General features: G+C 39.4%; 1 protein-coding gene across 2 annotated transcripts in view; it reads left to right on the plus strand.

Annotated features, from left to right (window-relative positions):
* ABCB11 (ATP binding cassette subfamily B member 11) overlaps positions 1-24,255 on the plus strand; it is a 100,292-nt gene extending 76,037 nt beyond the window's left edge. Inside the window, exons 20-28 of one of the 2 annotated variants that reach the window (XM_005202338.5) lie at positions 4,124-4,228; positions 4,316-4,477; positions 7,661-7,864; positions 9,580-9,821; positions 13,505-13,661; positions 14,767-14,964; positions 18,852-19,058; positions 20,828-20,974; positions 21,806-24,255. In XM_005202338.5, the coding sequence (XP_005202395.1) occupies positions 4,124-4,228; positions 4,316-4,477; positions 7,661-7,864; positions 9,580-9,821; positions 13,505-13,661; positions 14,767-14,964; positions 18,852-19,058; positions 20,828-20,974; positions 21,806-22,006 (1,623 nt within the window). In that variant the 3' untranslated portion in view covers positions 22,007-24,255. Of the gene's footprint in view, positions 1-4,123; positions 4,229-4,315; positions 4,478-7,660; positions 7,865-9,579; positions 9,822-13,504; positions 13,662-14,766; positions 14,965-18,851; positions 19,063-20,827; positions 20,975-21,805 lie in introns of both variants that reach the window. The other variant, NM_001192703.3, reaches the window with a different exon arrangement.
* Positions 24,256-24,815: the final 560 nt, after the last annotated feature.

The following is a 24,815-nucleotide window of genomic DNA, read 5'->3' on the forward strand; positions in this document are numbered from 1 at the left end:
AATCCTATGGACAGAGGAGCCTGGCAGGCTCCATAGGGTCACAAAGGGTCAGACACAACTGAAGCGACTTAGCACGCAGCACACACCCATGCTGAGGAAAAGCATGAATGTTGGAATCAGCCAGCCTTGGATTTGCTGCCTTCTCTGCTCTGCACTGTTTGTGTGTGTTTAGGCAAGTGGCTTCTTCTTGATGAGTCTTAGTTTCTTTATCTGTAATATGGGACAAGAAAATCTACCTTACTGGGTTGTTTTAAGAATCCCAATTTTAAGGAAATCCTCATTTAAATTAAAGTAGATTAAGTAATACATCTGTATCTAGTAAATAGCAAGAATCTAATGAAATTTCATTTTCTCCCTAAACTCACCTTTACAAGATGGTATAGATGTGTGCGCAAACTATAGCTGGTCTAAGAACAGAGAAACCTATGGATGGGCAGCCCTTTGGGGTGCATTTCAGTAAGAATGTACAAAGGACTCATGCAGTAGAGTTTAGGGGTAAATATTACAGATAGATGATGCCCAATCTTGAATTTAGTGTTAGCCAAATATTCTTTTTTTTTTTTTTTTAATACTGAGAAGATGGATATTACCCAGAACCAACAGAGTTGTGCCCAGAAAAAAAAAAAAAAAAACCATTGCACTGGAATCTGGAAAACAGGCATTTCCTTCAGAGTGCCTTGAAGAATTATGGATGGACGTTCGTAACATTGTATAGGAGGTGGTGATCAAGACTATCCCCAAGATAAGGAAATGCAAAAAGACAAAATGGTTATCTGAGGAGACCTTACAAATAGCTGAGAAAAGAAGAGAAGTGAAAAGCAAAGGAGAAAAAGAAAGATATACCCATCTGAATGCAGAGTTCCAAAGAATAGTAAGGAGAGATAAGAAAGTCTTCCTCAGTGATCAATGCAAAGAAATAGAGGAAAACAATAGTTTGGGAAAGACTAGAGATCTCTTCAAGAAAATTAGAGATACCAAGGGACTATTTCATGTAAAGATGGGCAAAATAAAGGACAGAAATGGTATGGACCTAACAGAAGCAGAAGAGATTAAGTAGAGATGGCAAGAATACACAGAAGAGCTATACAAAAAAGAGCTTCATGACCAAGATAACCACGATGGTGTGATTACTCACCAAGAGTCAGACATACTAGAATGCGAAGTCAAGTGGGTCTTAGGAATCATCACTACGAACAAAGCTAGTGGAGGTGATGAAATTCTAGTTGAGCTATTTCAAATCATAAAAGATGATGCTGTGAAAGTGCTGTGCTCAATATGCCAGCAAATTTGGAAAACTCAGTGGCAACTGGACTGGAAAAGGTCAGTTTTCATTGCAATACCAAAGAAAGGCAATGCCAAAGAATGTTCAAACTATCACATAATGGCACTCATCTCACACGCTAGCAAAGTAATGCTCAAAATTCTCCAAGCCAGGCTACAACAGTATGTGGACCGTGAACTTCCAGATGGTCAAGCTGGATTTAGAAAAGGTAGAGAAACCAGACATCAAATTGCCAACATCTGTTGGATCATTGGAAAAGCAAGAGAGTTCCAGAAAAACATCTATTTCTGCTTTGTTGACTATGCCAAAGCCTTTGACTGTGTGGATCACAACAAATTGTGGGAAATTCTTCAAGAAATGGGAATACCAGACCACCTGACCTGCCTCCTGAGAAATCTGTATGCAGGTCAAGAAGCAACAGTTAGAACCAGATATGGAACAACGGACTGGTTCCAAATTGGGAAAGGAGTACGTCAAGGCTGTGTGTTGTCACCCTGCTTACTTAACTTAACGTGCAGAGTACATCATGTGAAATGCTGGACTGGAAGAAGCACAAGCTGGAATCAAGATTGCAAGAAGTATCAATAACCTCGGATATGCAGATGACACCACCCTTATGGCAAAAGCGAAGAAGAACTAAAGAGCCTCTTGATGAAAGTGAAAGAGGAGAGTGAAAAGCTGGCTTAAAACTCAACATTCAAAAATCTAAAAGCATGGCATCCGGTCCCATCACTTCATGGCAAACAGATGGGGAAACAATGGAAACAGTGAGAAACTATTTTTGGAGGCTCCAAAATCACTGCAGATGGTGACTGCAGCCATGAAATTAAAAAACACTTGTTCCTTGGAAGTAAAGTTATGACCAACCTAGATAGCATATTAAAAAGCAGAGACATTACTTTGCCAACAAAGGTTCATCTAGTCAAAGCTATGGTTTTTCCAGTGGTTATGTATGGATGTGAGAGTTGGACTATAAAGAAGCCTGAGCACTGAAGAATTGATGCTTTTGAACTATGATGCTGGAGAAGACTCTTGAGTGTCTCTTGGACTGCAAGGAGATCCAGCCAGTCCATCCTAAAGGAGATCAGTCCTAAATATTCATTGGAAGGACTGATGCCGAAGCTAAAATTCCAATACTTTGGCCACCTGATGCAAACAGCTGACTCATTTGAAAATTCCCTGATGCTGGGAAAGATTGAAGGTGGGAGGAGAAGGGGACGACAGAGGATGAGATGGTTGGATGGCATCACCAACTCAATTGACATGAGTTTGAACGAGCTCCGGGAGTTGGTGATGTACAGGGAAGCCTGGCATGCTGCAGTCCATGCGGTTGCAAAGAGTCAAACACGACTGAGCAACAGAACAGAACAGAACAGAGCAATAACCATCAGCTAAACAAACCTGGACAGAGGACTTGAGCTTGTGGGCTTTAGTTTCCCATCTGTAAAATAAAAGTTAAACTGGTTAATCTGTAGTGCTATAGTCCATGATTATAATAGAGAACCATAGGGAGGAATGAGAATTATGGCATCACAGTTTGGGGTTTGGGGGGATTTGTATAGTGTTTTCTAAAACCAAACTGAAATATAAGTTCTTTTATTTATAAACTGTAAAATAAACTTACAAGAGTTATTCCATGCTGGGATGAATGACTGTGGCATCTTCTGAACCCACTTCATTCATTAAGAATAAATGTATCTTTTATTACTAAGAGCTATAAAGGCCCCAGAAACTCTGTCCTGGAAACAATACATCTCATTAATTTAGAACACCTCCTCCCAAATTGAAATTTGTGATGATTTCAATGGGTTACTTCTGCTTTACAAAAAAGGGCTTGTTAATGGAGAAGTAAACATTGCTTTCAGGAGATTTATTTGGCATACAGCAGTCACTCCAATATTTATTGAATAAATGGTTTCCTTTGAGCAACTGCTTGCTGGCATTGTTCTAGTTATTCAAATTAATGCAGAGCAATCAATAAAGATTTATTGTGCAGTTCTCTAATGAATAGTCTTTCTGAACTCTCACAGCTCCCTCACATAGTCTGAATTAGGAAGGTTTTGTTGTACCTAAAACCTACTGTAAGGCGATGTTATTAAGAGTATGCAGCTGTTCTTCACATTTTCTTATTGCAACAGCTTGGGCTGTTGTCAGTTACTTGAACATGTGCCTCTAAGTTCAGAATATACTTATGAATATAGTTTGCCACTTATTATAGACTGGAAAAAACCCACTCATAATTTCCATAGTTTTTTTTGAGGGGGATGTTTTCAACTTCGGATGATTTAGAGGCAGCAATTTCAGCCTCTGATGTATGAAAGCTTTTCTGTCCTAGGCCAATCCCAGTCAATGCCTTGATAGCTAGTTGCTTTGGTGTGGTGTATGCCAATTGCTTTTTTAATGATGCCATTATTTGTACATATATAAATACTATAAAACTAATACTAGGTGAGAATAATATTCTTAGATTCTCAAATAACTTCCCCACTTCTTTCCTTTCTTCTTTTCTTTTTCCCTTACCTTATTATGTAAAGAATTTGAAGCATTCATCATATTTTTCATCTGTATCAAAGAAAAGTCAATAAAATTGCCTACAGCAGGCAAAGAAGCAAGGTAAAAATTCTTCAAATCACAACTATTGGTTTCCATTCACCAGCCTTCCTTCTCCACAGATAAAGTACACATATTCATAGTTAACTTTGGTTTAATACTAGTATGTTTATAGTGAAGTTGTTTTTAACCCAATGCCTAAGAGAAATTTCTTTTAAACATATTTGAATTTATTTCTTTTGCTGTTGTTTGTAATAATAAAGTGACCTCCTTGCTTACTGTCTTGCAAAGACTTTTTCGATTCCTGATAAAGAAGAACAAAGATCACAGATCCATGGTGTGTGCCTGCTCTTTGTAGCAATAGGCTGTCTCTCTCTTTGCACTCAGTTTTTGCAGGTAAGGAATTTTGTTTTTCAGTAAGCAATTTAGCTATTTTCTGCCATTTCAAGTTAAAATATCACTAAAGATTCCTTTATGTTTTAGGGATACGCTTTTGCCAAATCCGGGGAACTTCTGACAAAAAGGCTACGTAAATTGGGTTTCAGAGCAATGTTAGGGCAAGACATCGGCTGGTTCGATGACCTCAGAAATAGCCCCGGAGCCCTGACAACAAGGCTTGCTACAGATGCTTCCCAAGTTCAAGGGGTAAGCCATGGGGGAGACCAGGGATGTAGCAACTGGAGTAGACTTTCTTTCCTTTGCGTATTCTGATAATTACATACGTTGTTGTTGCTGTTCAGTCACTCAGTCATGTCTGAACTCTGCGACCCCATGGACATCAGCACACCAGGCTTCCCTTTCCTTCATCATCTCCCAGAGCTTGCTCAAACTCATGTCTATTGAGTTGGTAATGCCATTCAACCAACTCGTCCTCTGTGGTCCCCTTCTCCTCCCACCTTCAATCTTTCCCAGCATCAGGGTCTTTTCTAATGAGTCAGCTGTTTGCATCAGATGGCCGAAGCACTGGAGTTTCAGCTTCAGCATCAGTCCTTCCAGTGAATATTCAGGACTGATTCCCCTTAGGATTGACTGGTTTGATCTCCTTGCAGTCCAAGGGACTCTGAAGAGTCTTCTCCAACACCACAGCTCAAAAGCATCAATTCTTCAGTGCTCAGCCTTCTATATGGTCCAACTCTCACATCCATATATGACTACTGGAAAAACCATAGCTCTGACTATATGAACCTTTGCTGGCAAAGTAATGTCTCTGTTTTTTTAATACACTGTCAAGATTTGTCATAGCTTTTCTTCCAAGGAGCAAGCATCTTTTAATTTCATGGCTGTAGTCACCATCTACAGTGATTTTGGAGCCCAAGAAAATAAAGTCTGTCACTGTTTCCAACATTTCCCTATCTATTTGCCAAGAAATGATGGGACTGGATGCCATGATTTTAGTTTTTTGAATGTTGAGTTTTAAGCCAGCTTTTCCCCTCCTCTTTCACTTTCATCAAGAGGTTCTTTTAGAATTACGTAGGTATTTCCTATGAAATGGGAACTCGTGGGACTAGGGTACCCCAGAGCCACATTTTCTCTCGTTTCCAAAGCTGACAAACAGCAGTGAGAACAAACCATCTCCTCAGCAGTGCCGAGAATCAGTGTTACAGCATGAATCAAAATCTGTCAGGGTTTCGGATTTCCTGCAAGTTTAGTAATTGAGAACTTTTCCAGGTCTCCTTTCTCAGATTATTTTTAGGCCCAGAGGCTCCGATTCCATGGGACTTAATAGCGCCCCCAAGAGGGCGTATGGATAAAAGCCTCTTCCACACGTACTCGGGGTTATAAATTAGTTTTAGGAAAAGAAAAGTTGTTCTGAGCAGCCCAGGAAATCAAGGGAAAGATGGAAATGATCGCTGTCTATAATCTTGACACATTCCAAAGCCTGTGTATCTGAATAATGGAGACTAAGCTGTGGTTTCTTGTTGCCTTGTTCAGGAGACTTACCCACATGTAAAGGTGAGTCTATACCTTTATAAAATCAAGCATTTGGATTAAAGTGATGAGAGCTTGCCTCCCAACACCTCTACTCGCTTTCCATTATAAAAAGGCAAAGAGGGAAAAAGTCATGGTTTGTCTGTGAGGCTCTTCCTGGAAGAAAAAACTTGCTGGATTGCCGATGCCTTACTATATGTATATCTCAACTCCTACCAGTTCAACCAACAATATGGACAATGACATGGAGATTTTCAAAGGAGCATAGAATCCTTTTACTGAGAGGAAAGTCCCTGTAAATTTTTTCATGTTGATCATTCTAGGCTTTTTCTCTGGGGCTTCCCTAGTGGCTCAGACGATAAAGAATCTGCCTGGAATGCAGGAGACCCAGGTTTGGTTCCTGGGTCAGAAAGATTCCCTGGAGAAGGGAATGGCTACCCACTGCAGTATCCTTGCTTGGAAAATTCCACGGACAGAGGAGACTGACAGGCTACAGGCCATGGGATTGCAAACAGTTGGACATGACTGAGTGACTAACACGTGTTTACATAGGTTTTTTCTGTGGAAATGTGTTTCTCACAGTCTTTGGGTTACACTCTGCATATTATTTTGTAATCTTTCTTTTTTTCTGTCAAGCAACCTGATGTGAGCATATTTTTGCCCTTATATATTCTTCTATGATAAATTTTTAATAACTACATAATTCATTATTTTTATATATCACAATTTCTTAAAGAATTTCCCATTTAGGTCTCCTCCTTGTAAGTAATGTATATCATTTTACATCAGGCTTGGCATATTCTTGATTATTTTTTTAGTTCTTAAAATATAATCATTGGATCAAAATGTATCATCATTTTGAAAGGTTTTAATATGCATTATCTTGCTGCTTAAAGAGTTTATACCAATTTTACTCTTATCATCTGACTTTTCTGGTATCTAGTTCACCTTATTCTTGACCTTAGACTAAATAAATAAGCCATAAGCTCATTTCTACTATTTTTACAACCTTCCATCTTCAAGGAGTTTTATAGGTTATTCATTATCACTAGAATTAATCTCTCACTGACTGCTCTAGCTCTGATACCCATGAAATGAGATTAGTCAATAGATGAGCTCCCAAGAAGCTGTGAATAAGAGGTAATACTTTTATTAATCCAGCGTTCAAATGCTCTACGGGGGTCTCATTATGTAGAAGATTCTCCCTTTTTTAAACATAGAACTACTACTCTATGATCAGTGATTTCGTTCCTAAGTATATATACCCGAAAGAATTGAAAGCAGGGACACAAACAAATCCTTGTGCACCCATGTTTATGTCACCATTATTCATTATGGTCAAAAGCTGAAAGCTACTCAAGTGTTTATCAACAGCAATGAATAAACAAAATATGGTATATACTCACTAAGGAATATTGTTCAGCTTTAAAATAAATAAAATTCTGATACCTGCTCTAACATGGATGAACCTTGAAAATATTACGCTTAGTAAAATCAGCTAGGCATAGAGGGATAAATGTTGTATGGTTTCACTTGTATGTGGTGCCTAGAACTGACAAAGTCACAGAGACAGAAAATAGAATAGAGGTTAACAGGAGCTGGAGAGAGGGAGGAAGGGGTGTTAATATTGATTGGGTATTGAGTTTTTGTTAGGGATGATGAAAAAACTTTGGGAATAGATATGGTGATGGTTACATGACATTGTGAAGGTATTTAATACCACTGGTTTATACTTTTAGGAATGGCTAAAATGATAAACATTATGTTTTATATATATTATATATTACAATTTTATCATAATAATTTAAACAATCTATCTTTTTGTTAGAAAACAACCTTCTCATAATATTTAGTCAGACACTGCATATCTGAGATTGTTTGATTGCTTTTGGTTTGCAGGCTACTGGCTCTCAGATCGGGATGATGGTCAATGCCTTCACTAACATTGCTGTGGCTATGATCATTGCCTTCTTGTTTAGCTGGAAGCTAAGCCTGGTTATAGTGTGCTTCTTCCCTTTCTTGGCTTTATCGGGAGCCATACAGACCAGAATGTTGATGGGATTTGCCACTCATGACAAGGAGTCTCTGGAAGTAGCGGGACAGGTAATCTCCCACATTCACTGTTCAAGCTGCTTATGGCTGAGTGGCTGTCAAACTGCTAAGAAGGAGTAGTGCAAATAGGCCTAAGGAAGCTGTTAGCCTGCAATCACTCATGGTTAGAAACTTCCCATTAGCCTTTTCCATATATGCCTCTGATGCTATGAGATTGAGCAGATGTGGAGAAATAGTGGGGCAAACACAGAGGTTACATGTTCAGTTTACTCCCAGACAGTTATCTTTTCCCACATCCCAATTTGGCATCCTCCTTTGCAGGAGTGGATAGTTACCTTTATTGTCTGTTCTTCTTTTTCTTTTAGCTTAATGGTTTCTCCAGGTCATACTACCAACATAGAAAGGAATTACCATCTTTTTGGCACACACTTTTAACTTTCACACTTCAGTGTCTGCTAGACTTGTGGCAAGTATCTTTCCCAAAGAGAACCATGAGATACATACAGCTTAGATCCTGAATACACTTAGGCTGCAGCTATGCACTTTTAAGACTGTACTAATTAAATCTGGTTATCAGAGATAAGTGAAGAGATGATGGCATAGACATTTATCAGGGACAAGAAATCATCCACACACACATATATACACCCTCCCCTTTTAATAAATTTACTATCAACTAAGGTTTGTCTCTTTGAAGAGGAAAAGTTAACATAGCCCAAGTAGGCAGAAGCCAGAAGAATTTTGTATGCCAATGGTAGAAAATAGCCCACTTTTCTACCTTTTTTAGGATAGGACCCTAATTCAGAAATAGTAATTATTTACCCTAGAGTAGGGATTGAAACAAATACAAATTCATAGTATAGACTAAAAACTAAGCTTTATACTTAATTTTTCTTATGTAATATGTTGTCAGAATAATTTTTAAGAAATAGAATCTAATATTTTAAATTTATATTATGGAAACAATCTTCTGTTTCAGACACACCTAAAGAAACCATTTTGGACATTTCAAATGAATTCATAAAGAGAGCCTTCTGTACCATTTTTCTCCCTCTCCTCTCTTCCTCAACAATTAGAGGCAATGAAGCCATGTTCAGTTCAGTTCAGTTCAGTCACTCAGTCATGTCTGACTCTTTGCGACCCCATGAACCACAGGACGCCGGGCCTCCCTGTCCATCACCAATTCTCGGAGTCCACCCAAACCCATGTCCATTGAGTCGGTGATGCCATCCAACTATCTCATCGTCTGTTGTCCCCTTCTCCTCCTGCCCTCAATCTTTCCCAGCGTCAGGGTCTTTTCAGATGAGTCAGCACTTCGCATCAGGTGGCCAAAGTATTGGAGTTTCAGCTTCAACATCAGTCCTTCCAATGAACACCCAAGACTGATCTGCTTTAGGATGGACTGGTTGGATCTCTTTGCAGTCCAAGGGACTCTCAAGAGTCTTCTCCAACACCACAGTTCAAAAGCATCAATTCTTCGATGCTCAGCTTTCTTTATAGTCCAACTCTCACATTCATACATGACTACTGGAAAAGCCATAGCCTTAACTAGACAGACCCTTGTTAATAGTGAGTAGAACTTGAACTGATAGGATGTCTCAGGGACTAGTCAAGTTGATTTCCAGCAACTTCTTTTTGTTCCCAGAAGATGTGATGTGTATCGCCTTCTGCCATTTGCACTGGATCTAATCCATGTAACCACTGAAGATGTCGTGAAAGTAGTTACCTCTGCTCTTTTATTTCTAAAGCTCTTTTTCCTTCTTCAGATTACAAATGAAGCCCTCAGTAATATCCGTACTGTGGCTGGGATTGGAAAGGAGAGGCAGTTTATAGAAGCATTTGAGGCAGAACTGGAGAAGCCGTACAAGACAGCCCTCCGAAAAGCGAATATTTATGGACTCTGCTTTGGTTTTTCCCAGTGCATCGTGTTTGTTGCTAATTCTGCTTCCTACAGATATGGAGGTTACTTAATTCCCAATGAAGGGCTCCATTTCAGCTATGTGTTCAGGTGAGGAATGTCTGGCTAAAATCATAAAAGATCAACATTCGAGGGAGGAATAGTCTGGTCCGATTTGTTAGTGGCTGCCATTTAAACCATCCCAAACTCGGTGTCTTAAACAGCTGAGATTTATTATTTCTTAAAGATTCTGTGGGTTTTCAGGGTGGTAGATAGTTCTGGACTGATTCAGTTAGGCTTCTGAGTGGCCTTGTCTCCATGTGGGCTGTTAGCAGCCTGTGTTCTTCGCTTTGTGCTCTTGGAAGGCAAAGGATTGCCAGCCCCAATATGCACGTGCTTGCCACGTCTTTGCGTGCATCACATTTTATAATATCTCTTTAGCCAAAGAAAGTTCTATATGACAAAGCCCAGATTCAAAGGAAAGAGGAATGTAACCCATCTTTTGATGAGAGGGTCTGATAAATGTTTCTCCTTCCTGCCCACACTGCTGTCACACAGCGCTGACACTGGGTGAATGTCCCACAGTTCAGTTCATACTGACACTGTTTACCTGGAGGGAGCACTGGATCCTCTCACAGGTTAAGGACTCGGTCCTATAGGATCGCCTCTCCCTCAATCCTCCCTACCAAGGCAAGTCTAGGTCATCCCCTGTGCTTCTCACCAACCAGCTAGAGACCCAAGGTTCCCATGACATCCTCTTCAGCTTTGATTTATATGCTAGAGTGTTTCATAGAACTCAGAGGAACATTTTACTTCCAGATTACCAGTTCACTGGGCTTCCCAGGCGGCGTAGTTATAAAGAATCTGCCTGCCGATGCAGGAAGATGCAAGAGATGTGGGTTCAATACCCAGGTGGGAAGATCCCCTGGAGTAGGAAATGGCCGCAACTCCAGTACTTTTGCCTGGAAAACTCCATGGACAGAGGAGCCTGGCAGGCTGCAGTTCACAGGGCCACAAAGAGTCCTACATGACTGAGCACACACAGTAGAGCTCAGAAACAGCCAGCTGGAAGAGACCCAGCAGGTGTGCTGTGTGGGAAGGGCTTGGAGCTTTCATACTCTCTCCAGGAATGCCACTCTCCCCAAACCTCCACATCTTCTCCAAACCAGAGGCTCTATGAACTCTGTCTTTGGGGTTTTTTATGGAGGCTCCATCTTGTTAGAACTGATTAATTAAATCGTTGACCATCAATCAAAGTCAATATCCAGCCTCTTCCCTTCCCTGAGGTCTGAGAAGGGACTGAAGTTCCATCTCTCTAATCACATGGTTGACTCTCCTGGCAACCAGGCCCCATCCTTAGGTTGTGTGTATGTGCTGAGTCGCTCAGTCGTGTCTGACTCTTTGGGACACTGTGGGCTGTATCCTGTCACATGCCTCTGTCCATGGAATTTTCCTGGAAAGAATACTGGAATGTATTGCCATTTCCTACTCCAGGGGATTTTCCCAACCCAGAGATCGAACCTAAATCTCTTGCTCATGTCTTTTGCATCTCCTGCATTGGCAGGTGGATTCTTTTCCCCTGTGCCACCTGGGAAGCTCATCCTTAGGTTATCCAGAGTTTTTAGAAAAGACAGTTCCTTAACATAACAAAAGACACACTGATCCCTCAAAATTTGGGAAATTCCACAGGTTTAGGAGCTCCAAGCCAGAAACTGACAGAAGACCAAATATATATTTCTTACTAGAAGTCCCAATATCAGAGGAGTAAAAAGTCATATTGCAAAGGGATGTGTATAGAGTAATAAGATTAATTAAGCATTTTCACAGTCTACCATACTGGTTAATGCTGAGAAAACCTAGAAGCCTAAAATAAGATGGTTCATAGATCTACTTTATTTGAACTCTACTTCTCGCTAAGAAGGCAAGTCTCCAGCTGACTCTTCCTAGGTGGAGATAGCAAAGACCCAGTCAGGGGAATCATGTTCCTTTCTTATAGCTGGAGTCTACTCTTCTAAGATTAGCTTTGAGTCCAGTTTCTCACATTTCCAGAGCCTGAGGGTGTCAGGGTACCAAGGAACTGGGTGTACATGTATATGAGTGTGGTGTGATGGGGTGGGGGACCTTGGAAGGATGAGGGGGGAGATGGTCTGAGAAAACCCTGGAGGACATTAGGAAAATCAGCCCTAGTAAAAGTCTGTTCTCAAGTCATGAACCAGTTCTGTCTTCCTGCCTTCTATCTTCTCCTAGAAATAAAAGAAAAATTTTCTCCTGCTCCACTACACCCTCCACCCACCAGAAAGTTCTCTTTTCTAAATTTTTGCATATTTAGAGCTGCTGCTGCTAAGTCGCTTCAGTCGTGTCCAACTCTGTGCGACCCCATAGACAGCAGTCCACCAGGCTCCCCCATCGCTGGGATTCTCCAGGCAAGAACACTGGAGTGGGTTGCCATTTCCGTCTCCAATGCATGAAAGTGAAAAGTGAAAGTGAAGTCACTCAGTCGTGTCCAACCCTCAGCGACCCCATAGACTGCAGCCTTCCAGGCTCCTCCGTTCTTGAGATTTTCCAGGCACGAGTACTGGAGTGGGGTGCCATTGCCTTTTCCAACATTTAGAGCTACTAACCCCAAATTGGAAACCACAAACTGTTGACTTATTTAGTTTAGATAAGATTTTTGAAGAATTATTTGCCAACATGTAAAAATCAGAGACTATAAAAAACTCCCAATTTCTGGCTTCTCTTTAAAAACTGAAAGATGACCTCCTATCACTTCCTGTTTTATTCCAGGTGCTTGTCATTGCTTTAAGCTTTGGACTGGGATCCTGGAGATGTTTGGGTTTGCAGGTCTGCCCTAAAACTGTTTCTGCTTATAAACTGAGCAGTAAAACATACAAAGAGTCGGACGCAACTGAGCGACTAAGCAACTGAGCACAAGCACACGCAATGTGCATAAGCTGGGATGAGTAGAAGGATTCAGGCAATCACGTCTTTCTCATGCTTCTCTGAAGCATGAGTTACATGCCTGCTTGGTACAGAATTGATGCTTATATCACCAATCATTGTCTTTCACACACTGATGTATAGATTCATAGAATGTTAACATTGGATTGGATTGACCAAAAGGTTCATTTGGGTTTTTCCATAACAACTTTGAAAATGTTCCAATGAACTTTTTCACCACCCCCAATAAAAAAGTCCAAGGCAATCTGGTGATCTTTCAACTACTCTCTTTTTTCCCCCAAGAAGTCTTTTTCTCAAACAACTTTTTTTTTAAAGGCTGCTCTACTTGAAGCTGGGTTTGGAGATTTGAAGCCCCTTGTGCAATCCTCCCCTCATGCTTTCTTGTTAGAACACAACTTAAACACCATTCATCTCCCCATTTTCCCATTCCCAGATAAGTCTAAAGAGACCTGTTCAAGGCTGTTCTGTCCTTTCCAAGGCTGAGGCTGCTGCTGCTAAGTCGCTTCAGTCATGTCTGACTCTGTGCGACCCCATAGACGGGAGCCCACGAGGCTCCCCTGTCCCTGGGATTCTCCAGGCAAGAACACTGGAGTGGGTTGCCATTTCCTTTACCAATGCATGAAAGTGAAAAGTGAAAGTGAAGTCGCTCAGTCCTGTCCGACTCTTAGCAACCCCATGGACTACAGCCCACCAGGCCCTCCGTCCATGGGATTTTCCAGGCAAGAGTACTGGAGTGGGGTGCCATTGCCAAGGCTAGACCCCCCAAACTCTGGCCTCTTAGGCCACCACACCAACCACACTGCCCCCTTTTTAGCTGGGTGTCTGTCTGATTGCAGGGTGATATCTTCAGTTGTACTAAGTGCAACAGCTCTTGGGAGAGCCTCCTCTTACACACCAAGTTATGCCAAAGCTATAATCTCAGCTGCACGCTTTTTCCAACTGCTGGACCGACGACCCGCAATCAATGTGTACAGCAGTGCAGGTGAAAGATGGGTAAGTACTGGAGGTGGGGTAAGGAGTGCAGGGTGTGTCTGCTGGACAGCCATTGGGGCTGGTTATTTAAGACCACTTAGTTTTGAAATTCTGCAGTATATGGGTGCATTCATGTGCACTCAGAATGAGCAGATAGTAGATTTATCAATGTAAAAGAATGATGTACATTAGCATTAAAATTATTCATGAAGCTGGCATTTGAATAAGGCAATTCTATTCAGTGAATACTTGTTTTATAATACACAGTTACTATAAAACACACTTAGTTCCAGAATGAATGAAGCTATAAGTCTTTGAGACTTGCTCAATCACCGTGATTTTACTGATGTTCTGCTATGGAATGTAGAAAAACCAGTTTCTCCTGTCCAGTAATACTGACTTATTTCATGTTTGCCTTAGTTCCACATGCCTTCATGTGGACTCTCAGAAAATCAATTTGATCTCAATGAAACATCACTTTTTCTAATTGATAGTCCCTACAGGTGTCTTTTTAAATCTTCCTTGCTTGATTTTTAATATCCCAGTATGTTCAAGAGAGCAAAACAACCTAAACTCCAGTAAAGTTAACTAAAGTCAGAAATCTTAAAATTGGTCAAACGCCCCATTTCTCCTCCAGCTCAGTAAAAGGCAAGTCTCTGTGTGGTTTATTAAATGTCTATCCATTTCTAGAGTTCACATGTCAGATAGTACAACTGAAGGTTTTCACCTTTGCAATTCAGGGTTCAAGTAACTTTCTGTGGAGGTCATTTCAAGTGTAAAGTTATTATTTTAAATCTTTGGGGGAACAGAACTGTAGGAGTTTGCATAGTTACTGGCTTCTGTGATATAATCATCTCTTCTCTTCCATGCAGAATGACTGAAAAGAAGTCCCCTTAGGTTATAACAGGAATCAAATATCTTTAAACTCAATGCCCCACCCTCCGTTTATTCTACATCTGTTAAAATAGGGAATAGAATGCTGTTTCATTAAGTTGCTGTCTTTATACTTTACATTTTGGCAGCTTGGTGTTGAAGGTATCTTAAGCAAGGATTTAAAACTCAGGTGCATTCTCAACAGTCTAGATTCTAGTAGGAGAATATATAATTCTAATCTCTCCATCCACAGGACAACTTCCGGGGACAGATTGACTTTGTTGACTGTAAATTTACATATCCTTCCCGCCCTGATGTACAAGTTCTGAATGGTCTTTCAGTGTCTGTTGGTCCAGGGAAAACCCTGGCATTTGTTGGGAGCAGTGGATGTGGTAAAAGCACCAGCATTCAGCTGTTGGAACGTTTCTATGATCCTGACCAAGGGAAGGTGGTAAGCAATGCAAATGCCTTTGAGAATTCAGCTTTCTGCAGAGGATCTCCAACTTCTTAAAGGGGGTCTTCAAGGTTGTGCCTTACCATTCTCATTCTGCAGCGCTTGCCTTGGGCTCTATTCTCTAGGTCCAGTCATTTGCTGCTTGACCGGATTCTACCTCACAATTTCTAATGTTAGATTCATTCTTCCCAGTTCCAGATGGTCTCCTGACCAGATAGGCAAAGAAAACTGCAAAGCTGGAGATGAGTGTACTTAATAGAAGCATTCACTTACCTGTAAATGGGGCAGAAAGTGCAGACTAATCAGGAGACTAATGAGTGGGAACAGAAAAAGTGGGGGCGATGAGAAACACAATGATAAATGAGTAAGAAAGGGAATTTTTCTTTTTTCTTTTTCTTTTTTATTTATTTATTTATTTTTTGCATTGATTGATTTTATTTTTAAACTTTACATAATTGTATTAGTTTTGCCAAATATCAAAATGAATCCGCCACAGGTATACATGTGTTCCCCATCCTGAACCCTCCTCCCTCCTCCCTCCCCAGAAAGGGAATTTAATATAAAAAATCAGAGACAATCCTGGTTCAAGAAGCTAAAGTCTAAATAATAATGTAAGTCATGTGCCTTACATCTTTGGTAAAGATATTTGAAAAATTGGTGGCTTGCTTTGTTGCTTATTTTCCACAGAATTTATTTCTCTTTTCTTTTTCCTTTCTATCTTTCCAAATAATATATGCAGAGGAGTACAAAGTAAAATAAGAAATATTTGTTAAAGCAAAACAAAACAAAATCAACCTTTTATTCCACCATTTCTACCCCACCCCCCTTTTTCTGTTCAAAGGCAACTATTTTTAATCACTTGATGTTTTTAGATCTCCCAACAATTACCTCAGTGTCCCTAAGTAATATGCTCATGTTACTATTTCATTACTTAACAAATTTAGACCCTCTGTTGATTTATTCGCAAGAGATGGAAATTTAGATTCCCCTCCTCCTCTCCCCTCCTTTGACCCACCTCCTCCCAATATGGTTATATTACTTTTAAAAGCTTCTCTTTTTGGAAATTTAATCAATACAGCTCTGTTTCTTTTCCATCACCTGCAGATAACATCTCTTGAATCCTCATTTTCTAAGATGAGATTAGCAATTCTACCTCTATTTTCACTTTTTCCTCCCCCTCCCTTTTTTTTTTTTTTTTTTTGCCTCTCAATCCCTAATAGCTACACTTTTACTTTATCAAGAATATAAAATGCTTGCATTTTGTTTATACTATTTACTGTCTTCCATGCTTTTTCTCTAGGCTGATTCTAAAAGTTGAAAATCTATTAACTTTTATTATGGCTATGGAAATATTGTTCATCTCACAGTTAAGGAGTGAGGTACATTAGCATCACAGTTTCCTTTCTTGCTTTTCTGAAAGACTTTCTTTTTTTCTTGTATTCTCTGCCTTTATAAAATCTTTAGGTTCTTCCCATGTTCTATATCGATACTTATTCTGAGGAGCCTGCTTCTTTCCTTTATTTCTGCCACAGCCTGGACTAATTGCATCCTATATCTGTTAAGCAATTGTCAGTCTATGAGTTTCCTGCAGTAGCTTTTGGATTCGGTCCATTATTTCCTAATTCATGTATTTTCCTCTTTCTTTAGTTTCCCCTCTTATTTTGTTGGAGTGCATCTGTAAGCATTTTTCTAAGAAATGATTCAGAGGTGTGGGTCTGATTGAATCCACATATTTTGAAAAAGGACTTTCTGATATCCCTGAATAACGTAATTGTCATTGCAATTGAGGATAGATAACATGATGAGGAGAAATGCTGAGGGAAATTTGAAAGAGGTAACTAAAGTTTCCTTTGCATAAAGCAAAACAGGGAAACAAGCAAACCGATAGTGGTAAAATCCAGGAAATTATGAAAATAAGGAGTAAGAGTTGATTATCTGAAGATTATAATCACTTATTAATTTTAGGTATAGGGATTTTATTTGTTTGAAATTATTTGGTGATTGATGGCTCTAGAAGTACATGGCACTGGGGGGTCTGATCTCTGCAAAGGAGAGGATCCAGTTTAACCAAACATCAGATCTTTCATGACTATCACCTGTGTAGACTGTGAACTAACTACATGACATACAGGAATTCGAATTCTTCATGTTCAACTTCTTTAACATTAACATGCATATTAAACATATTTCTCTGAATGTACTCAGTGAATGTTCTGGTCACAGGCAAAAAGCAATGCCTATGGAAAAAATCAATATGTTTCCTTGCATTTCATAAACACAATGTATTTTATTATATCATTGTAAAATGTTATTACAGACATTTTTCATTTAGAAAAATACCACCTTTAATGAATTTTTAAAAATCCTCTTTGCTCTTAAGGAAGCTAACAAATGCAGGCATTCAATGTTTTTAGTGTTTAATTGGGTGCCTGTGATGTGCCCAGATTAGTTCCTGTGGGAAATTCTAAGGAGCATGAAGCATGTCTTCTGTCTTCTGGGAGCTTACAATACTTGCACATAGACAACAATTAGCAAACAGTTCCAGTACTTAATTAAGTATTAGTGCTTTGCAGTGTATAAGTCAGAGAAGGCAATGGCAACCCACTCCAGTACTCTTGCCTGGAAAATCCCATGGACGGAGGAGCCTGGTGGGCTGCAGTCTGTGGGGTCGAGAAGAGTCGGACACGACTGAACAACTTCACTTTCACTTTTCACTTTCATGCATTGGAGGAGGAAATGGCAACCCACTCCAGTGTTCTTGCCTGGAGAATCCCAGGGACGGGGGAGCCTGGTGGGCTGCTGTCTATGGGGTCGCACAGAGTCGGACACGACTGAAGCGACTTAGCAGCAGCAGCAGCAGTGTATAAGTACTATGGAAAATGCATGAAGGAAGAGGAGCAAGGGCTAATTGTTGAGGAATGCCATATAGTTTTTCTAGTAGTGTTTGTGTTTTATGCTGTCAAAAAATTATCTAAAATGTAGTCTATCCATACCACTTAACATAGTCTTTTTCTGAAATCATGGGGCGAAATACTTTATAGTAGTATGTTAGACATACTGTCCTTTTACTGTTCTAGGTCTTTTAAGTGAAAGAGCTCAAATGGTAGATATTTGCATTCCTGTACTCAACTGCCTAAATAAATCGTGTTGTTGTTGTTCAGTCACTAAGTTGTGTCCTACTCTTTGCAACCACATGAACTGCAGCTCACCAGGCCCCCCTGCCCCTCATTATCTCCTGAAGTTTGCCCAAGTTCATGTCCATTGAGTCCATGATGCTATGCAATCATAAAAATAGATCATGAGTTCCTAGAAAATAGAATTTTTTTTTTCTATAGCATACCAAAGACTGCCTAGCATGGTGCCTTTGTGGCAGGTTATTCTGTATATGTCTGTTGGTTGACCAAGTGAATAAATATACACCTTTCTTATTGGGATTCATTATCTTCAATCATTCAGAGGTTAGTATCATTGAAATCAACGGGTTTGATTCTTATATTGTCCAGTAGCTTTACATAGGAAACCCCATTTCATAACCCATGGAGTCTCAAAGTTGAGCAATTATGTGTACTTGGAGAGGATGATAAGGGAAGTTTTTGTTTTTTAAACTAGATAATGTCTTGAGTGCCTTTCTTGTTTGCTACCACCTGTAGAGCTAGAGTTTGGGAAACAAACAAACAAAACCATGTCTGATCACAGCTTTGACACCGCTTCTGGCAGACACCATCTCCAGAGGTCAAAGGCAGCATAATTTATTTCCAAGAATCCTGAGCTTGTTGTCTCTTAAGCAAAGCACGCATCTTGCATAACACTAACTCTAGGATATGAACTTTCCTCACTGCTGAAATTCTAAAATTCAGTGCCCTGGTTGTCACCTCTGTTGGCAGATGATAGATGGGCATGACAGCAAAAATGTAAACATCCAATTCCTCCGCTCAAACATTGGAATCGTTTCCCAGGAACCAGTGTTGTTTGCTTGTAGCATAATGGACAACATCAAGTATGGAGACAACACCAAAGAAATCCCTATGGAAAAGGTTATAGAAGCTGCGAAGCAGGCTCAGCTGCATGACTTTGTCATGTCCCTCCCAGAGGTAGGTACACAGTCAGAGTCATTCCTGATGGGAGACAGGGAGGGAGACAGGTAGAACGACCAGAAAGTCATTATGACTGTGGCTCAAGGAGAAGGTCAAAGGCAGTGCAACTTATTCCCCAGTGCCCTGGGATTGTCTCAGCCTTTTAAGCAAAATAAATGTCCTCCATCAACATAATCTTTAGGGCTTTATGCAATTTTTTTGGATGTGGACCATTTTTAAAGTCTTTATTGAATTTGTTACAATATTGCTTCTGTTGTTAGTGTTCTGGTTTTTTGACCTTGACCGAACCCACAATCCCTTTATTGGAAAGTGAAGTCTTAACCACTGAATTGCCAGGAAAGTCCCTGATCATTAGTTTTGAACAGTATTATATTATCCAACGCAAGGTATGTTATAGAACTCGTTGTACAAAAAGTAATACCACATTGAGCATCAGCTTGCATGTGTGTGCTTAGTCACTTGTTTGTGTCCAGCTCTTTGCGACTCCATGGACTGTAGACTTCCAGGCTCTGTTCATGGAATTCTTCGGGCAAGAATACTGGAGTGGGTGGCTGTTCCCTTCTCCAAGGGATCTTTCTGACCCAGGGATTGAACCCAGATCTCCTGCATTGCAGGCAGATTCTTTATAGTCTGAACCACTAGGAAAGCCCTGTTATCAGCTTAGCATAATTGAAAAAAAAAAAAAAATCCTGAGATTTGGAGCAGACGTTGATTTGAATCCAAGTGAGGTCACTTTCTAGTGTAAAGTTACTTCTGTAACTGTGGGATAACTACTTTTCTTTTCTGAGACTCAGTCATCTACAAAAAGGTAAAAGGTAACTTAGAATGAAAGAGTATACAAAATAGCCACACAAAGAAAGCTGCTTCTGTTGTTACTGTCATTGTCATTCCATTTCTTGGCAGCAACTATTATACATGTAGAGTAAGTTGCACTTGGTTTGGAGTAAGTCTTACTTTCCAGAGCCAAGTCTGAATGCAGTGTAACATTGACCCTAAATTTTTCCATCCACCAATGGTCTTTCTTGGTGTTTGATCACAAAAAAAAATGAAAACATGGAAACTGAAAAATTTTCAAAAAAGAAACTGAAAAATAGGTAATAGGGAGAAAATGATTTCTGTGAACATTAAATAATAATCTGGCTAGAGTAGTTAGCACCATACCTGATACACAGGAAATATTCTGTGAATGTAACTTTTTTTACACAAGCATTCAGCGAGGGATGCTGTTCCATAATTTCATAAAAGTGACAAATATGTGAATAGGTTATTAATATCTGCATTTTCAGGTGAGTTTGCAGCTCACAGAAATTTAAATAATTTGTTTATGATCACAGAGCTAGTATACAGCAAGAGTAAAATTCAAAGCAAGGCTTGCATTCCAGAACAATGCCACCTCAACAAGGGAATGGATGAGAAGATCTCCCAAAGGTCCTGACATTCTAGGACGATTCTGTCTTGGAAAGATCTTCCAGACAGGAGATTGGAAATCAGGGAATCTTACATCAGGGAGGATCTCATACTAAGGAGAAAGAGATTAAAAAAATAAATACACAGAAAAGCATACAAAGTCCCCTTGTTTTCCAGCATGAAAGGTTACAAATGCCATATTTTTTTTTTAGATCCTAGATGGATTTGAAGTCCTTTATAGAAATGATTCACAATTTCATAAAACAACAAATTGTTTCAATCCTGAGGAGTCATTGATGGGGGCTCCGTAAAGCACAGGAGCATGCTTCTGGTTCTCAAATTTACCATATGTTTTCCAGAAATATGAAACTAATGTTGGGTCCCAGGGGTCTCAACTCTCTCGAGGAGAGAAACAACGCATTGCTATTGCTCGGGCCATCGTACGGGATCCGAAAATCTTGCTACTAGATGAAGCCACTTCTGCCTTAGACACAGAAAGTGAAAAGGTAGGTATTGATTTTCTAAGCCTTAGACCATTGTGAATGAGTCTCTTGCTGTAATATTTGTCCTTATAAAATGGTAGTATTGTTAATTTTCTGATTCATTAACCGTAGAAATGGCTACTCCTTTGCGGAACCAAAAGACAATAGTTTAGAGAAAGGATTTAAAATAGGATTGCTTCAAATAAAAAAAAAATTTAACTTTAAAATAAGAATTGTTTTTAAATTGTTTAGGTTAGGTGACTTTTTTTTCAAGGGCAAATGATTAGCTATCTTAAGTAAAATAAAATAATCCTGGCCATCTGTTAGGCATTTCATATTTTACAGTTCTAAAGTTCTGTGGCAGAGCAGATGGGAAGCATACAAAACAAAGTAAGAGGTGGTTTCTGACATGCATTTTGCATAAAAGTAGATGCAATTGGGCAAAACACAATTATGAAATTTACCATTTATAATTAACTCCTTAAAAATTAGGATTCCATTTTGGAGACAGCTAAATTGTCCTCAATGAAGAATGGTAGGGAATGACCACCTAACTGCTATCTTACATTGTTTCCCTGGTTTTATTTTATTAATAGTAAACTAGACCATTGAGTAATGTAAAACTACATGGTCTTGTAGTTTGGTTCATTACAGGTTCAGTGAAATTTTTCAGCCTGTGGACTGCAATTTAAGTCATTGATGCATTGCATTCAGCAAGTATTTCTTTAAACCTCTCTCTTATATCAAGCCCTGAATATAGTGATTTACTCAGGTGGTATGAAGCAGAACTCAGACAGTAGTGGACTACGGAACAAACATATGTCTTTGCACCAACTTTCCATCTTCTCTTTGTAGACAGTGCAAGTTGCCCTGGACAAAGCCAGAGAAGGTCGAACCTGCATTGTCATTGCCCATCGTTTGTCCACCATCCGGAACTCAGATATCATTGCTGTCATGTCACAGGGGATAGTGATTGAAAAGGGGACCCATGAAGAACTGATGGCTCAGAAAGGGGCCTATTACAAACTTGTTACCACAGGAGCGCCCATCAGCTGACCTGACTTGTGAGATTCATGCACAGATGGTACACCAATTACAGGGAGTGCCACGGACTGTTTTTTTTTCTTTAAGCAGAAATAATGATATTTTACTTTTACAGACATACATTGGACCTGAGCTAGTTTACCTTCAACAATAATTTAGTTTTAAATGTCTGTATATAGAAAATGAAAGAAACCAGGGTCATTGGCGGTAAGAATTCAATGTCAAGCAGCCATCATCTGGTGCTTTCACCAGTCCCAGTTACTCCATGGGAATTAGCGAGACGTCGTGATGTGGAGAAAATAAGACTTGGAGTTCCCCAGGGGCAGAGAACCATCCCTTGCATTTTGAACGCTTGAGGTACACAGAGCCTGGTCTAGACTAGACACTTGACAAATATCTACTGAGCTGGACCAAGGTCATATGGAGAAGAACAGAAGGACTGAAGACCGGCTGTTTTTTGATTAAAGTTTTCTTGCATGTGAAAGCAGATTCATCCATCTCTAAGGATGAGGAGAGAAAGGAGGACACTCTCAGACTGAAAGGGGCAGAAAAAGACAGGTATTAAAAAGGGTTTACCAGTCAGGAATGTTGATTTATAGATTCAAGGTGTAGAACGTGGGTGGTGAAGTCCTCATTTACTGGACTAGGTTCTGCCGTGTGGCTGGAGCAGGGGGCTCTATCCTGGGCCTTGTACTCCTCTTCACCCCTGTCCACATTGGTTGCTGTCCTTTGTTTCCCCAAGTCCCAGCATGAAGTGAAAATAGTGGATTTTACCTTGTGTAAGTCTTTTCTTCCCATGGACAACAAATGAAATTCTGCCTACAAAGTAAGCCTGAGCTATTATATCAAGGTATATTATGTCTGTCTCTGGTCTAGTGTTTCCTGGTGAATAACCACGCAGGTGGTTTAGCAGGTTAACTAGTTACAACAGAAGAACTGATGGTTGTGAAGTCAGAAAGGGAGAGGGTAGAGGGCAGCATTCTACTTATGACAAATGGCAGTGATAAGTTGCAGAATAAAGATGCCTTTGAGAAGGAATTAAGCTTTGTAGGAAGCACATGCTTATCCTGTAATACTAAAGAAAAAAGACCAACATCCATTTGTTTTAAGTTTTTGTTTCAGAGGAAGAACATAAGCTATGTGCTGGGAGGATGCCAGTTTCCTGGAATAGAATGGATGATTAAATTATTTTTTAAATAAGATACTTGGAAGTTTTTGATGAGAGGGAAGAGCTTGACTGGAGAGGGTTTGAAATGATTTGGGAAAACACTTGAATTACAACTTCAAAAATACAGAAGTAAATAAAGTTGCAAGTTTATTTTACAGTGTCAGGGACTGCCAATGTCTTCATTTTTGTCATGTATCCCGTACCACTCATGAAGATTTGGTTTCTAAAATTTTATATTATTGTTTCTCAGATGATGGAAAGACTTGCTTAATCTGTTGTGACTGACACGATCTCAAGTCTTTCTGTAATTTCTAATGTTTTCAGGATGGGTTCTGCTGTGTTCAAACTTTTTCCATAACCCCAGTTAATAAAACTTTATGGAAGAAAAAAATACAAGGATTGGAAGATAAAGTTGGGAAAATTTTTCTGAGGGTAGGACAAAAAGACCTGAAAAGTATAAAAAGACTTAGAGGAACAATTCAGGAGATGCAATAATTAGCTAACAGCCGTTCCGGAAAGAAAATTCAGAGAAAACTGATGGGAAACATGATTAAATAGTCCAAGAATATGTCCTATAGTTGAAGGATATGAATTTCCAACTTGAAAGCGTTCACAAAGTGTCAAATATAATAAATAAAGATCTTACCTGGGCACACCATTATGCAATTTTGGAAAACTGAGGCAAAGGAGAAGATACTAAAAGCTTGCGAGAGAAGGGGAACATGTAATAAAGAAGCATAATGACATAGGACCTCTTGACTGTGACACTGAAATTCAGAAGACATAAAAATTTGCCTTCAGAATTCTGAGGGGAAAATTATTTCTGTTCTGGAATTTTATTCCCAGCAAGCTATTCTCAAGAATGAGAGATGCCTAAAGAAATTCTGCCGTGTAAGATTTTCAAAATTGTATGGAAGCAGGTGCCTATAAACCAGAAATGTTACTATTTGAGAAAAAAAAATAGAAGAGTTGACCTCCAACTTTTTGTCTAGAAACACTTTTTCATGTAGTTACTCTCGGTCTATTCTACCTGTGCTCTTGGGAAATTATTTCAATAAAAAGACACTTTGAATTTAATAATGCAGTCATGCATACAATTTTTGGCAATCGTACACTCATTTAAAAATGTAAATCCAGTAGTATTTTGATGTTATGTTCTTAAAGAGGAAAATACATAGGATCATAATTAGATATAGTTCACCACATATTTTTTAATGCATTAAAGGTAAGTTTCCTATCCTAAGAAAATATCAGAATATTCTCATCAGTCTGTTTCAGGATCACACATTATATTTCCAGCTAATGAGTTGGATTTATTAATATGTCTTATGCATGTAGAATCTCTCTGCAATCAGATCAATAAGGATATTAGTGGAGATAAAAAATTGCAAATTTGGCTGCTCTTTCCAAACATGTTTTGAGATATATTTACATATGCGTGTGTACCATTATAAAATAAGCATTATGTCCATTTGTATTGCTGTAACTTTCCAAGTCAAATGAACAATCTCACCTGCCTATAAGAGATGGCAGGTGAAATTAACTGAAATCCAATTCCAATTTCTTTCACACTGTGTTCAGTTAAATACCCAATTAATTTAAATGGATAGACTGTAAATAAAGCAATGCACATGATTATCATCTAATTAGAAC

Source organism: Bos taurus, chromosome 2 (assembly GCF_002263795.3).
Source record: "Bos taurus isolate L1 Dominette 01449 registration number 42190680 breed Hereford chromosome 2, ARS-UCD2.0, whole genome shotgun sequence".
Classification (NCBI taxonomy): domain Eukaryota; kingdom Metazoa; phylum Chordata; class Mammalia; order Artiodactyla; family Bovidae; genus Bos; species Bos taurus.